The 16891-nt window shown below is 35.8% G+C and overlaps 2 protein-coding genes across 4 annotated transcripts in view; one reads left to right on the top strand and one right to left on the bottom strand.

Annotated features, from left to right (window-relative positions):
• LOC105837229 (tuberin) overlaps positions 1–16891 on the bottom strand; it is a 210931-nt gene that overhangs the window by 9956 nt on the left and 184084 nt on the right. The gene's annotated exons all lie outside the window — the stretch shown is intronic.
• On the top strand, positions 13099–16063 carry LOC118646392. Of its 2 annotated transcripts, none has more exons than XM_036289139.1 (2): positions 13099–14855; positions 15067–16063. In XM_036289139.1, exons 1-2 carry the CDS (start codon positions 14846–14848, stop codon positions 15612–15614), a joined length of 558 nt encoding a protein of 185 aa, XP_036145032.1. In that variant the 5' UTR covers positions 13099–14845; the 3' UTR covers positions 15615–16063. Both variants share the same exon structure in this region; 1 of them encodes a protein (XP_036145032.1).

A 16891-nucleotide genomic window follows, 5' to 3' on the forward strand; every position in this document is an offset into this window, starting at 1 on the left:
AACGCTTCGTTTAACAATTCTATAATGACCTCTACTTCTGTTAAAAAAATGAGACGATCAAAAACTGTAACAACTAATTTGAATGAAACATCACAAATACTACATGATAGTGATTTATCGTACAGTCATGTACCTTCCGTCGAAGACGTTTTTGAAATCGCAGCCAATGAACCGCTTGTGACGTCTATTCGACAACAGTTGGAAATGCGAGAGGGACGTGAAAAGTTGCACATACACTATAGTCCATTAGATCAAAAATATATGGGAGCTGTTCTGAGCGGTAAAAAACCAGTCATCATAGATACTGTTTACGGAGTTTATTTCACCGACTTTGGAACGATGCTCGGCGATAAACGCATCGACATACATAAGAATGATAACATAGTTATAGATGGTAAAATATACACGGGAACGCCTGGTCTGTACGAATTAATTTTCATGAAAATGCCCAACATGTACACGAATAATGACCTGCAAAATTATAAAAACATTCTATTGGTGACAAATGCATATAGACGCGGACATATTGCACATAATCAAGTAATGGGCAACAAAGGGTCTAAATATAAAAATATAATTGCGCCCTTAGTAACAGACGCAAAAGTTGGACAAGGTCTATCAAGCGCTATTACATTAAATGATAACAAGATCGATTATGTTCATTGGGATGATCCCAACGAGCTTGTGGATCGCCTTCGATTGCTCGAGGCCTCATACCAGGCAGTGCACAATGCTCACGGCAACGAGATTCTATCAATTATCGAGGAACTTCGCGAGGCTGGTTTTATTATAAAAGTGCGTGAAACAAATCATTTAGTCAACATCGAAATGTCAATCAACAAGTTTGGAACATTACTCGGAAGAGGTGGTGCGGAACCATATTATCAATGGAGCGGATTAGTCAGAAATTACGTGCGCAATAACGCTCTTATCATGGCTGTCACCAATTTTGGTGCAAAGTCGCGCAAGATTCGACGTTTAGCGTTACCTGTAGATGATAGTGATGCAGCCAATAAACGATATGTGCAACAAACTGTGAAAATTTTAAAGGATCGACAGGATGAAATCGAGAGGAAGATTGAGACACTTCAAAGTAAGGTTGAAATTACAGCTCATATGTTAAACGAGATTCAAAGACAGCTCGACGCAATGACTCATCGTGCAGAGTAAAAAAGTCAGTACGTTGAATATATGCACCATTTACATGTCATACTCTGAACATGTCTGAGAAACAATTGCTGGTTGAGAAGTTGCATGCTCCGGCGAGAAGAAATTTTCCTCGAAGACGCGTCATAGTTCATGGATACGATGACCTGTGGCAGGCGGATGTGATTGAGATGCGTCCTTACACACGATTTAACCGAGGTTATCACTACATACTCACCGTTATCGATGTGCTGAGCAAGCATGCATGGGCTGTGCAGCTGAAGGCCAAGAGTGGTAGCGAAGTTGCTATTACGATTGCAAAGATAATTCGGAAAGATGGAAGATGTCCGAAAAATTTGCAAACAGACAAAGGAAAGGAATTTTATAACGGCAACGTGCAGAAACTATTAAAAAAACATAATATCAATCATTATTCTACATACTCTATAATGAAAGCATTAGTTGTCGAACGCTTTAACCGAACATTAAAGAACGTCATGTGGAAAAAATTTACACTCAATGGAAATTATAGATGGATTGATTTGCTGCCGCGTCTTGTGTCAGAGTACAATGCACGAAAGCATCGAACTATCGGCATGTGACCCATCGATGTTACGCCTGCAATCGCTAAAAAATTCTTAACCGCGGTGTATAGTCACGTAAAAATTGCGGCACTCGCGCGATTTAAGGTAGGTGACTCGATGCGCGTCAGCAAATTCAAAACTTTTTGAGAAGAGTTATACACCAAATTGGACTACGGAGATATTTAAAATTATTAAAGTACAGCGTACCAATCCTGTGACATATGTACTGGAAGAGTACATACAGCTTTCCTGTGGAAAACCTATCGCTGGAGGATTTTACGAATATGAGCTGCAGCGTGTTGCAAATCCTGACGTGTATCTCGTTGAAAAAATATTGCGCAGAAAAGGAGATGAGATTTATGTCAAGTGGCTGGAATTCGATGAATCGCATAATTCATGGATACATAAAGACACTGTTATTTAAATTAAATATAAAAAATTGTTTTTATTATATTCACATAAAAGTACAATGTAACCAAATACATTATTATATTAATTTTATATTATGTGAGATTTCTTTATCATCCTTCCATCATCCTTAATACATTCTTATTAATACTTGTTTTTGTGTAATAAAAATATATAAAATTATTTTTAATGTAAAATGTGAAATTTAAAAGCTATATAATGTTAAAGATATTATAGTGGTATGCGATAATGTCCCCACAGTAACGTTTTAACTGAATCGGGTATAAGGTATCTCTTGTCATCATATGGACTTAGAGCGATTTTCGTTTCGGACACCGTATATACTTTATGTAGCTTGAATCTTATGCATGATTGGCGACGCGTCATCTCGATCTCATCTCTCAAACACTAGGTATAATCATTGAATGTTATGGTTCGCGCTACTATATTATTCTTGACACCTTTCGCCTTTTTAGTGTCCTTCTTTCCATCTACCTTTAACGCATACATCTTTGCTCTAAGTCCAACAAACTCAGTCATTATCACACCATTATTCTCGTCTTTCATCAAGCCCGGAACTTTTTTATTCTCGAGAGGCATACCGTACGCGTTGTCGACCGGATAATCGCTCGTGTCGAACCTAGCGATATCACGTTTCATCGTCTCGTAAATATCCTCGCACTCGACGAGGTATATGAGACTGTCGGTGTCGGTATACATGACTACATTTGTCACGATACAGAGGTAGCATGTATTCATGGTGAAATTCATATAGACACGTCTTAGAACTATCTACGATACACATGCCTACGTAAATCGGCTTATATAATTTCACCTCGAGTTTTCTAAGTTCAACGGCGATTAAATTTTTTGCAAAAATACTTCGACTATGAAAATTCGGTTTCGCGATCATTGTCTCCGCACCATACCGCCCCACCCATTTTGTCAACAACTTAACGTCAACATGATTGCGCACATTCTCCATGATTTGAAGGGGATCCGGGAGTGACAGAGTTACCGACATTTTTTTGGGAACTTGGATTTTCGAATTGGAGCAACAGAATGCAAAATCCTTTTACAGGATTAAAGTACGCACAAAAATGAAGGGGGCGATGTACAATTTGTTCTGATAAATAAATAAAAATTGTTATTTATTAGTCACTTAACGACAATATTTGCTTCATACAAAAAATCTATAGTTTATATGTATAAAATAATCACGTCGCCCCCTAGAAAAAACTCTCAGGAATAATATCGTGCAATTAGAAATAAGATTAGAATCCTAGAAAAAAAGATTCGCATTCCGCAAATTGGAAAATGAAAAAACGAAAATTTGGGTTATGTACACGTAAAAAGTCGATAAGTAGAGCAATATAAGAAACAATTTTTTTGTTTTCAATATAAAATCCAATTTATAGATTAATATTAATATGTGTACTTTAATTCTGGAAAAGGATTTCTAAATCTATACAAGAATTACATATGAAATCTCATAATGATGTGCACGAATGACTCTACATTATCGACCTCGATCAAATTTCAAAGGCACTCCTGGATCCCCTTAACCACATTATTCATTAATTTATACAAGTTTTTTTTTGAAATCATTTTTGGCGAGTGTCCGGAATCGTGTATTTAACTCTATGTATTTACAGATCCATGGAGATTGTGCGAATTGTAATATACGGTGTATTTTCGCAATACGAAGACCGTGACGCATGCACTGCGGCAGGTTGCGGTAATGTATGACGTAACGTTTCTTATCATACAGCGTGGCGAGAAGTTTACATTCACGCTTGCCTGGTTTATCACATGTTGGGCAGAAAGGTAGGTCAGTGTACTCGTCGTGAAGGTCTCGGGGATACTCGAGATCAACTTCGAGAATGTATCCCGTTGGTGAATCAGCAGCGATCGCATTTATGTCAAAATTCGAGACTTCGATCCATTGAAATTCTCCATACAGCAGCGGCTGACACATCGCCCAACCGTACAAATTATTAACGTCAAAATACATAAGATATGAGGATGATTTCAATGGGTCGTACGTCTGTATGTATTTGTTGTTAGCCTGTGCATATCTGCCTGAACATTTACTGAGACCGCCTCGTATACCGCGTTCGATGAACATTACCATGTCAATGTCAGTAAGCAGTTCGAAAGTAATTTTTGTATATTTTAACATAGCGTCCCACGTGTATCCGGAAAGAGTGTAATAATGTGCTGGATCGAGACCATAACTTTCTAAGCATTTATCGCGGCATAGCGGAATAAGCAAGTGAAATTTGCCCCCGCACTAATCGAGCTCAAATTGATATCATTAGTTGGCACCCTTGAGATGTAAAACTTCCCCAAATATTAGCTACAAAATTGCATTTTTGGGGGAGTTATGGAGGGGGAAAGAAAAATAAAGAAAGTGGTTTTTTTCGAAAATAATTGGACCGATTTTAATGAAAAAAATATATGTTGTAAACATCATTTAGACAAGTTTAAGAAAATTTTAAGTAATTTTTGTGGTAAAAAAAACCTGATAAAAAAATTTTTGAATTTTTTATGAATTTTCTTGGGGGCGATAGTTCTGAGATACTTTTATATTTTCACAAAAACATCTCTAGATCTTCTTCTTTAACACATTTTTTTTAATCAATCGGAGTGGTGGAACATGGTTAAAAATAATAATTCACACCGCGCTACCGTGCCGCGCCGCGCCGGCTGGGCGACCGGGCCGCGGCGCACGGCGATTGTTGTCATGTTGAACTTACATACTAGTTGCAGTGTTGCAATATTTAGTTGCCAAGAAAAATTATGATATAATAATATAAAATATAATAACACATATATTTCCAGGACGTCTGCAATGGGAGCGTCTTACAAGGGGACCTTACGGGTCATGGAACACCGATTTTTTTTATACTTATAGGATTTGAAGATCAGTACCCGGACTTCAATTTCCTAAAGCAGTACGACGCGCTTCTCAAAAATACTCGAGAAAATCGATTTTGAAGATTTCCGATATCTGTAAGTACAGAAAATTTTAACCTATTGTCAGAGCCGCTCGTAGCCGAGCGCACAGAGCTCTAGTTTCGTAAGCGCGGAGTCGCTGGTTCAATTCTCGCTCTGGCCTCAATTTTTTTTTCATAAGTTAATAAAGTTTTTTTTTTAATCCTATATCTTAACATTTATCAAATTGAAATGCTAATTAATTATTAAATATTTATTTGTTATTTTTTAAATAAAAATTAAGATTTTTTTATTTTTAATTACTACTTGATTGAAAATGCGAATATTTATAATAAATTAAAATTTGGTACAAAAAATAGAAAACATTAAAGAAAATGAAATACTTTTTAAGAGATTACGAGTAAATACAAAAATAATATAAAAAACAAAAATAATATTTATAAAAATGGTTGTTTAATTTTTATGAGTTATTAATTCATGTATGTTATAAAATATATTAATAATAAATACATTTGACATTACTCGTCAGTATTACATGAGCCAATTTAATTTTTATTTAAAAAATAACGAATAAATATTTAATAATTAATTAGCATTTCAATTTGATAAATGTTAAGATATAGGATTAAAAAAAAAACTTTATTAACTTATGAAAAAAAAATTGAGGCCAGAGCGAGAATCGAACCAGCGACTCCGCGCTTACGAAACTAGAGCTCTGTGCGCTCGGCTACGAGCGGCTCTGACAATAGGTTAAAATTTTCTGTACTTACAGATATCGGAAATCTTCAAAATCGATTTTCTCGAGTATTTTTGAGAAGCGCGTCGTACTGCTTTAGGAAATTGAAGTCCGGGTACTGATCTTCAAATCCTATAAGTATAAAAAAAATCGGTGTTCCATGACCCGTAAGGTCCCCTTGTTAGATGCGCACAGTAATAAACGGACACAACAGGCTAAGTGAAACGGACAGACCAAATGCACACAGACCAAATGCGCACAGACCAAATGCGCACGGACCAGATGCACACGGACCAAATGCGCACGGACCAAATGCGCACAGACCAAACGGACACAGTAACCTACAAACTTATCACATGGGTTGCAATTTTTCAGGCACCTCTATCGACGGGGTGGATGCGGGAGGAGAGCGAAGCCTCCCTTGCACTCCCCGCGCGCGCGCGCGCGCGTGTGTGTGTGTGTGTGTGTGTGTGTGTGTGTGTGTGCAAAGCATTCTCTGCACCACATAGGTTTGCGACTGTGCGCATTTGGCCCGTGTGCATCTGGTCCGTGTGCATTTGGTCTGTACGCATTTGATTTGTGTCTGTTTCACTCAGCCTGCTGTGTCCATTTATTACTGTGCGCATCTGGGACTCATTCTCTGCAATTAGGTTATAAAACTTATCGTTTCGGCAGTTCATCACGAGGAAATTGCAGTACGTTTTTAAATTCCATATGTTCGGGGTGCTTTTTTAATGTGAGTCCCCTTACCTCTCACATTATTTATGGGAGCGTCCCAGATGCGCACAGTAATAAACGGACACAGCAGGCTGAGTGAAACGAACACAGTAACAAACGGACACAGACCAAACGGACACAGTAATAAACGGACACAGTAACAAACGGACACAGACCAAATGCGCACAGAGCGAAACGGACACAGTGCGAAACGGACACAATAACAAACGGACACAGACCAAATGCGCACAGAGCAAAACGGACACAGTGCGAAACGGACACAGACCAAATGCGCACGGACCAAATGCACACGGACCAAATGCGCACACTGCACATGCGCACACTGCACGTGCGCACGGACCAAATGCAATCCATGTACATTGCAAGCAGAGTAAAGTCCACATAAGTTAGCGACTTGGACGGGGTGGGTGCGGGAGGGGGGCCGAAGGCTCCCCTTGCACCCCCCCCCCGTGTGTGTGTGTGTGTGTGTGTGTGTGTGTGCGCGCGCGCAAAACATTCACTGCATCACATGGGTTTTGCGACTTTCCGTGTATGCATTTGGTCCGTGCGCATGTGCAGTGTGCGCATTTGGTCTGTGTCCGTTTCGCACTGTGTCTGTTTCGCTCTGTGCGCATTTAGTCTGTGTCCGTTTCGCTCTGTGCGCATTTGGTCTGTGTCCGTTTGTTACTGTGTCTGTTTCACTCAACTTGCTGTGTCTGTTTATTACTGTGCGCATCTGGGACTCACTCTTATTTATCATCGGTGTGTTTTTTTAAAGTGAGTCCTCTCGCCTCTTACATTATCCATCATCGAGGTGCTTTTTTAATGTGAGTTTCCTTGACTCTCACATTATCTATTATCGGGCTGCTTTTTTAAAGTGAGTCCCCTCGCCTCTTACATTATTTATTATCGGGGTGCTCTTTTAATGTAAGTTCCCTCGCCTCTCACATTATTTATTATTGGCGTGCTTTTTTAAAGTGAGTCCCCTCGCCTCTCACATTATCTATTATTGGGGTGCTTTTTTAAAGTGAGTCCCTTTGCCTCTCACGTTATCTATCAATGGGTTGCTTTTTTAAAGTGAGTCCCCTCGCCTCTCACATTATTTATCACATGTTTTTTTAATGTGAGTCCATTCGCCAAAAAGATAATGTGAGAGGCGAAGTGTCAATGTACTCATACGGAAATACACCTTTTCGTGTCAATAAATCGAAATCCTCGTCAGATAAATGTAAAAATTCGGAACGTACAATTTTTAATTTTTCTTTGCTTAGAAATGATGCTAATTTTTCAAGACTAGTATTTAAAAATTTATATAAATCTATGAACCGTAGTTTTATGTAAATGTGTGGATCTAATTTGTCGGCTGTGTCTACGACATGTTTTGTAAAAGAAATGTACTTTTCTTTTGTGATGGGGAGTACATCGGTCTTTCCTTTGAACGCTGTGGCTATTTCCTTAATAATGAAATGTGAATCGTATCCAGATAAATTATAAAAAATAATTGGCATGTATGATACATTTCGATAATTTAAATTGCAGAGAGAATGTGCAGGACCGCGGTAACGACCAGTCAAATGACAATGATCGCGCACCCGCGTATCATCCGACGCGAATGGTTTATCGCAGATATGACACCGCGTCGCGCTACGGTATGCCTCCAATTGTTCCTCCGATAATGTTTCCATGGGGACATCAGTTGATAAACGAGTCTTAATTCATTATACGCTAATTCTTCAAGTTGTTTAGTGAACCACGCGACGCAATCTTTATCGCGACGAAACCGGTACGCGGATAACGTGTTGTCGTACGAGCATCGCACGTAATATCCGATGCTGAATATCTTATGTTGTTGATATGTGTACGACGCTTGCTCTGTATCATGTTGCGTCTTCCGCAGCACACACTCGAGGTCCGCGTAGACGATAAAGGGCACTCGTTCCTTGTGGTTTACATTCCGGAAATTCAACCACTTGTCGTCTTCAACAGGCAATGTGATAGCGCAGTCGTTCATTTTCTGACAGTCTACAGCGTGTGATTGCAACCTCTGGCATGATGAAAAATAGTTCAAGCACCTGTAAAAAATAATGGAAACATTTTTAATTACTTTTTTTTGCTAGATCATGTGAATTCTTTTAATATATTATACATACCGATCGCAAATGAATTTTTTTCCATTATGGTTGCTCAGTTGGGAACTGACGAGACGGGACAGATTTTTTATCCAAGGAAAGTGGCTTACGCTGTCTTCGCGCGGATTTTGCATGTATAATAAATTAACATGCTTCTCTTTCTTGTCATTGGAGAACCGCAGCGAAAGAATTAGCATTGCCATTTCCATTTTCATCCCGTAGACGTTGATCAATATATTGTTAAGACTCTCAAATTTTCCTATATCCTTTACTGTAACGGGAAACATAATATCATCAAACTTTAGGACTGTTGCATAATGCGGATATGACGACTCCAATCCTGTGTTTCTTTCAGCAGGATGTATTCTTCATCGCTTCATCATTATTTTTCGCGGTAATGTCACATGACACCCCGCGTGTAGAGGATTGTACTTATTTATATTTAAAGTCAAATTAAGTATTTGCGACAACGCCCATCCGCTATCACGTTCTTGAAACTCTTCGAGCGAAGCCAAAGTGGGCTCGATAATGTGTCGCTCGTACCACTCATCCAAGGCCGACGTTTGGAATAGTTCACAATTTTTGGTGTTTTTACTTTTGTTGGCACGTTTATCACTCGTTACAAACACGCCATTGAATGCTGTGTTCACTTTTACACTGTTGTGTTTTTCTAGAGCGTCCCGCACTCGCTTGAGCGCTATACCGCCTGCGTCTTCTAAAAACGTTCGCTGTTCAATATAGTTTATATTTATCACTGCACCTGTCTGAATGCGATTCTCGAACGCTGTATCTATCTCTCGCCACATGAGTCTGTTCGCGTTATTACTAGTGCTCGTAATTACCACCTACATGCACGAAACGTCTTTGTAATTGTGTCTTTTCACCTTCGAGTCGCACGATTCTCGTCACCAACGATTGTCTTTGTCCGACGGCAAGCCGACGACGTTTGATACGGCTATGTTCCTCAAGCTGTTGACACAAACTCGTCGCATCGCTGCAACCACTCGCCCAAAGTAGTGAGTCCATTTGCTTGCTCCAACAGCTCGCGTTCCACTTGCTCGAAATTATTTTCCATTTTTGTTTTTTAGCACTGTTTAAAACAATACCGTACAATCTTCAACAGGACACTCGCATATGATTTAGTAGCACCTAATACAGAATCGAAATTTGTCTTGAATTTCAAACTGCATTAGCTTGCTTTGTCTTTCACACCGAATAAAAAAACATATCTCTATCTCTTGCTCAGACAGAACGTATTCATCCTCATCATTGTTCAAAAGATTTGAAAATTCATGGTAAGTGCGCAGCATTTTCTCTACATAAGGATTCTCAGTATCATAACAAAAGTGGGTCATTATTGCTATCACTTCGATATACCTTCCAACACCTGCTGGTATCTCAATGAGATGGTAACAGCATTCTTGAGTCTTTTCTACGATTTGTTTTGCTATATCATATTCATTTTCATCGGTGTCAACCCAATTGAGTATCTCTCTATATAATTTTTGCTTCATATGATGAGGCCAGTTATGAACAAATTGGTCGTGTATGTAAACTTCCTGTATTATGGTGCGTTCATGCGTTCCGTATACCGAGTTCTCGATCACGTAGAAATTGCACTGGTGATATTCTCTGCACATGCTTTCGTTTTTCGGAATCATCATTATTGTTAAGAACATAAATGGCATCTTCTACGATATCGTCATTCATGTTGTAATAATGTATGTTTTTATACTAAGAAGTCTCTACTGTGCGCACACTGAACACATATTGCACTGAATTATTACTCCGGATTGACGACGGTTTCAAGTTGCACTCGGATCTTAAACTTCGCATCAAATGCGGTATTATGCGCTTCCCGATCGCTTATATATTTTTTATAACTCTTCATTTTCTTTGTCTTAACATCGGTGCTTGACCTCTGCAAGATTTGCATTATTTGAATGTGCGATTCTGAATGATCTCATCAAGTAAGTATCAAATAATTTATGTACGTGCCTAAAACATATTTTGTTACAGCAGCCGTACATCGGCGCTAGACCTCTGCAAGATTTGCATTATTTGAATGTGCGATTTCCGTATGATCTCATCAGTAAATATCAAATGTACATGCCTAAAACATATTTTATTACAGCAGCCTACATCGGCGCTTGACCTCTCAAAGATTCACATCATTTGAATGTGTGATTTTCGTATGATCTCATCAGTAAGTATCAAATGTGCATGCCTAAAACATATTTTGCCGCAGCAGCCGTACATCGGAGCTTGACCTCTGAAACGTTGGTCATCCTTGAATGTGTGAAGTTTGAAATATGTGATTGTCCCCTCTACTGAGATGTGTGAAGGGCGTGCAATATAAGAAGAGTTCTGACAACGGTATCACATCAGTTAATTAGCGGAATACGGACGGTAAAGTTCCAATCTTGCATTAGTTAATAGAAGGAAGTCGGAGTTTCCCCCGAAATTAAACTATTACGTTTCGATTCAGCAAAATGAAACGTGTGATAAACCGTAAATATTTTTTAAATTAATTAAATCAAATTTTGTTACATATTTAGTTGGATTTTATTTTTTATATCTTGCAACTTTTTTTTTTCTTTACAGAACAATGTCGCAGCCGCGTCATACTCCGCGCATTCTGGGGAGGAGATTTGCTTTGACAGCTACATTCTACAAATATTTGGATATAGGAATCAGTGTGGGACTTGAGCCTTTTGTAGAGATGATTCTTGGTGACAACAAGAGCAATGAGATACCGCTGTCACGTGATACCTGGGTAATAATGATTGAGAAACGGACGGATATCGAGCAACTCCTGCAGTCGGCAACCGCTACATCGTTGTGGATTAATGATCTTTTCATCGAAGTCGTTAAAATACGTAACGAGAGTATCATAAAATTCACTTTAAATAACAAAATTATGTACATGAAACCATCGACTGTACAATTTTTACTAAATCTTGAAGATGTTATCAATAATGCATATTTTAAGTTATGGAATGATATGCATATAGTAAAAAAACGATATAATCAATTTGTAAACTGTTTGCGGCGAAATAATATTCATAACAAGTGCAATGCAGTCAAATTGTTAAATGAAATATGTGTAAAAACTTCGCTCGTAGATTGCAAACTGATGGCTTATGCATCAGACAATATTGTATACGACGCGTTACAAAAGGAATAAGTGAAAAAAATTATAAGTAATTATTCTAACTTATTTTCTCTCTTCCCTATTCCTTTGAGGTATAATGGCGTGCGCAGAACCGAGTAGGAGGTACATAGATAAGATGGGTGGGAACGCATGTATGTAACCGCATATGAAAGAACACAACGAATGAAAGAGAAAGAGCGAGAGAATGATAAGACTGTATGGTTGGAAATATCGCGTACGGATGAGAGAGAGAGAGAAAGAAAGATTCGCAATAGAGGGAGAGAGCGAGCACCGCGGCGATGGCTGCTGCAGCAGCGGCAGGCGGCGGGCGGCGGCGGCAGTCGCGGACCCCGATTCCCCCTCTCCCGCTCCCGGGTCGCGGACACGAAAATCCTGCGTCAGCAATTTCCGCACCGCGAGATCCCCCTCCTCGCGTGACGTCATACCATCGCGCCTACGGGTACCCCCCGCACACCCGCACCTTCCTCGGAGCCCCCTGGTTAGAACTCTCTTAGGCCCGGTTCCACAACTCACGGTTAAATTAACTGGCCGATTATTCCATTGGAATTGATCAATCGTATTTGTTAATTTTGCTTAACGACAAATACGATTGGTCAATTCCAATGGAATAATCGGCCAGTTAATTTAACCGTGAGTTGTGGAACCGGGCCTTAGTATTAACTACTGTTAACTATACATATTTCATCCTTCTTATAACATCTATTGTAGTGATCTATAACAAATATGTATGCATAGACAAGAAGTGTTCATGGATTATCACGTGGCGTTAGGATGCGTACGGTCTTTGAAGTCAAGCAACGTCGGCGATGGTTGACACTTGGATGGGTGACCGTTTTTTCAAATATAAAGATTAAACATGCTTTAACGGGTACGACTGTGGCTTGGCTGGAACATGTTGTTATAGTCTTCTTCCTCTTACAAGATTACCGTAAAAATAATTAGAATTTTTTATTTTTTGTTCAAGTTTTTTCAATTCTTACAAGGAAAATATCACAAGTGTCCGACGCCAATTTGATTTTCCTTGAAATATGTTGTCAAACACACAAATCTAAGAGACACGTATTTTTTTTTATGAGCGGAGTTTCATGTTTAGAGGGTGAAACACCCCTTTGAAAAAAAACAATTTTTTTCTTTCGGAGCGAATATCATCGGAAGTATAAAAGATAGAAAAAAATTTTTTAAATAAAAGTTGTACGGTTTCAAGAGTATTTTAAATTTGTAAAGAAAAAAATTTTTTTTAAATTTTTTTGTTTAACAAAACACCTCCCACCATTATTTTTTTTAAATTAAAAAAAATTTTTTTGCTATATTAAAGGATTTCTTTTTTCTAAATTCAACCATGTATATTACAGTTATGTTACGAAATATCTTTTTTGAGAATTAATTATAAAGATTTCCGTATATAAGCTATCCGTGCTCATATGCGCTTTGTATTATAATTTAAAAACAATTTAACAAATTGCACATACATTTTAATTGAAAACACGTGATTTATACTTATCTTGAATATACATGTAAGTCTAATAAGAGATAAAAATTAATTAAATTGAAAACATATTAATTGAAAACATTTAATTCATCACGTTCTTGATATGAGGGATACGTGACTTTTAGTTCATTATATATATAAAAGAAAACGTACAAAAATTATTGCTATATATATATAATAAACTAAAAGTCACGTATCCCTCATATCAAGAACGTGATGAATTACATGTTTCAATTAAAATGTTTTCATCAAATATAATTAATCTTTATCTCTTATTAGGCTAACGTGTACACTCAAGATAAGTATAAATTGACAGTATAAATATAGTCATGTAGCAGTCTTACGTTCAATCAGTGCAATCGTTTTGTAATAATCATATGTGTGCAATTCGTTAAATTGATTTTAAATTATAATACAAAGCAAAGTTTAACATCTTTACAAATGATTCTCAATCCGCTTAATGTTGTTAGACTTTTATTGGCATCTATAAGTTCAATATATCTAACAAAAACGCCAGTAACTGAAGCAGAAATACAATTAAAAGAAGACATACAAAAATTATTGCTAGATAGCATTTTTCACTATAATGGATTGGAAGTGATGGAAGAAACCTACCTCGATTATCAAGAACCTTATAAATTACACAGTTTCGAAATAATTGAAGATGACAAAGAAGCATGGAGTGAAGATAATTTAAATTCTCATCTACAGTGTTCAAACAGTGAAGTAAATTTTGACAGTACTTATAAAAGACGAGCTGTTGAATATTGGCGGAATTTAGACGATAATAAAGAAATTAACCACAAAAAAAGGCATCGTTCTCTAAAATCAGTACAAAGTAAATTTAAAAGAGTTTCATCTAAACGTCAGTTAAGACGATGGGAAGAACAACTACAATCAACTGGAAATCGTTTGGAAAAATTATCTTATATCTCCAAATTTACACATGATAAATTTACTGCAGCTATTGAATCAGGATTTATGGTTCATGATATCGATTTAAAAAGATGGGCTTTACAAGCTCAAGAAGAAATAGGAAATGTAATTCCTATATTTAAAGCATCTCACAGCTGGATATCAAGATTCAAAAAATCCCATCGAATTGTTTCAAGAAAAGTTACGAAGTTTGTAACTAAAAGAACAGTGGAAGATTCTATTGATTTACAAAACTCAGCAAATAATTTTTTAAAAACAGTGAAACCACTTATTGAACAGTTTGGAGCAGAAAATGTTTATAATTCTGATCAAAGTGGTTTTTAATTAGAAATACATTTTGGAAGATCATTGTCTCCTAAAGGAATAAAAAAAGTAGGGCGTATCGTACAATCTGTGTCATCAACAACCCATTCATACACGATACAACCAATAATATCATGTAATGGTAATTTGCTGTCACCTTTATTTATTGTTTTGAAAGAAGCTAACGGCGAATTTGGACCGAGAGTACAAGAAACTTTATTTAAACTAACAAATGTTATTGTAAAAGCATCGAAATCTGGTAAAATGACATCAGGTAATATAAATTTCCTTTTATAAGGTTTTAGATTTTTAAATATTGATAATTAAAAAAATATATAAATTTGGATAAACAATTACATAAAATTATATAATAAAATTAATCTCTGATACATAATCAATTATCATCTTTATAAAATTTTATATTTAATTTAACAATCTAATAACAATCATAAGAAAGTTATTAAATTAATTTATATTTGTTACAGATCATTTTAAAATGTGGTTAGAAGCTTATTTTTCAAACATTGGTTCTAATAGCGTTCTTCTTATCGATTCATGGACCGGACATTGTCCCAATATCATTTCGGATTTAACACCTCTAGATAAACATATTACTACCATGATTATACCGAAAGGTACTACAGGAAAAATACAACCATTAGATGTTTACGGATTTAGAATTTGGAAAAATTTTGCTAAAAGATTTTCAGATATAGTTTTATTATTGGAATGTGATATAAATTTGCATGAACGAAATAATATAATAAAATTGCAATCTTTGATACATAATCAATTGTCATCCCCGCGATATCGTAACTTATTTAAATATTCGTGGTTTAAAAGTGGTTATACGAACGAAAGACTACAGGAATTTAAAAATCCAGTAGAATTTAGTTTGGATGATACTTCAACAACATGTGATGTCGAAGGTTGCAATAATGTAGCTATAGTAAAATGTTCATGGTGCAAAAAATCATTATGTTTAAAACATTTCTTCGTTGAGTATCATTATTGCAATGAGTATAATGAGTAAATGATACAATACAAAATGTATAAATTTATTGTATAAATATTTAAAAACTATTTTATTAATACATATTTAGAAATGATTGTGATGATGTAAATCACAATTTTATTATGTAAATAAACAAAATATAAAAGCATAAGACCAAAAATAGCTTTAAGAAAATAATCACAAGATATAAAGAAATAATGTACAGAAATTAGTAAAATAAAAAAATTTACTAATTTTAAAGAAAAGTAATAAAAACCATTATAATTCTTAATATTATTTATAATTTATAATTTGTGATGCTAGAATCAATTATATAGATTTCTATTATATATCTTATCAAAATTGTGTATAATCTTGTTTAGACGATAATTATTTGCGTACATGAGCACGGATAGCTTATATACGGAAATCTTTATAATTAATTCTCAAAAATGATATTTCGTAACATAACTTTAATATACATGGTTGAATTTAGAAAAAAAAATCTTTTAATATAGTAAAAAAATTTTTTTTTAATTAAAAAAAATAATGGTGGGGGGTGTTTTGTTAAACAAAAAAATTAAAAAAAAATTTTTTTCTTTACAAATTTAAGGTACTCTTGAAACCGTACAACTTTTATTAAAAAAATTTTTTTCTATCTTTTATACTTCCGATAATATTCGCTCCGAAAGAATAAAATTGTTTTTTTTTCAAAGGGGTGTTTCACCCTCTAAACATGAAACTCCGCTCATAAAAAAAAATACGTGTCTCTTAGATTTGTGTGTTTGACAACATATTTCAAGGAAAAACAAATTGGCGTCGGACACTTGTGATACTTCCCTTGTTAGAAACTTTTAAAAATACTTAGAAATATTCAAAAATTTTCTAAATTAATCAAAATTTTTCATTTTTAAAGTTTTTCCGAGAAACGTTTCAATTCTTATAAAAAATCGGAATATTTATCAGAAATCCTGAAAAAAATTTTTTAAATTCTGACAAATTTTTTTACTAGGGTATATTACGACCCAACAAAATTACCTTTTTAAAAAAAGGTATAAAAAAGCGCCAAGTATACGCGCGCATGGAACGCCCTCAAAAATCTATTTTTGTACAAAATAATTTTAATTTGGCACTACAAATGTAAAAAATTTTAATAAAATTTTCTTTTCCCCCAAAAACAGCAAATAATTTATTTTCTCTACAAAAGTAATGGTATGAAGAAAATGCGCCAACCATGAAAATGGATGTTCATACAAACTAAAACATCCACTTTTACAAATAATTATCTGTACAAATATTACAAATAAATATTTTAA

The sequence above is a fragment of the Monomorium pharaonis genome, chromosome 1 (assembly GCF_013373865.1).
Source record: "Monomorium pharaonis isolate MP-MQ-018 chromosome 1, ASM1337386v2, whole genome shotgun sequence".
NCBI classification, from domain to species: Eukaryota; Metazoa; Arthropoda; class Insecta; order Hymenoptera; family Formicidae; genus Monomorium; species Monomorium pharaonis.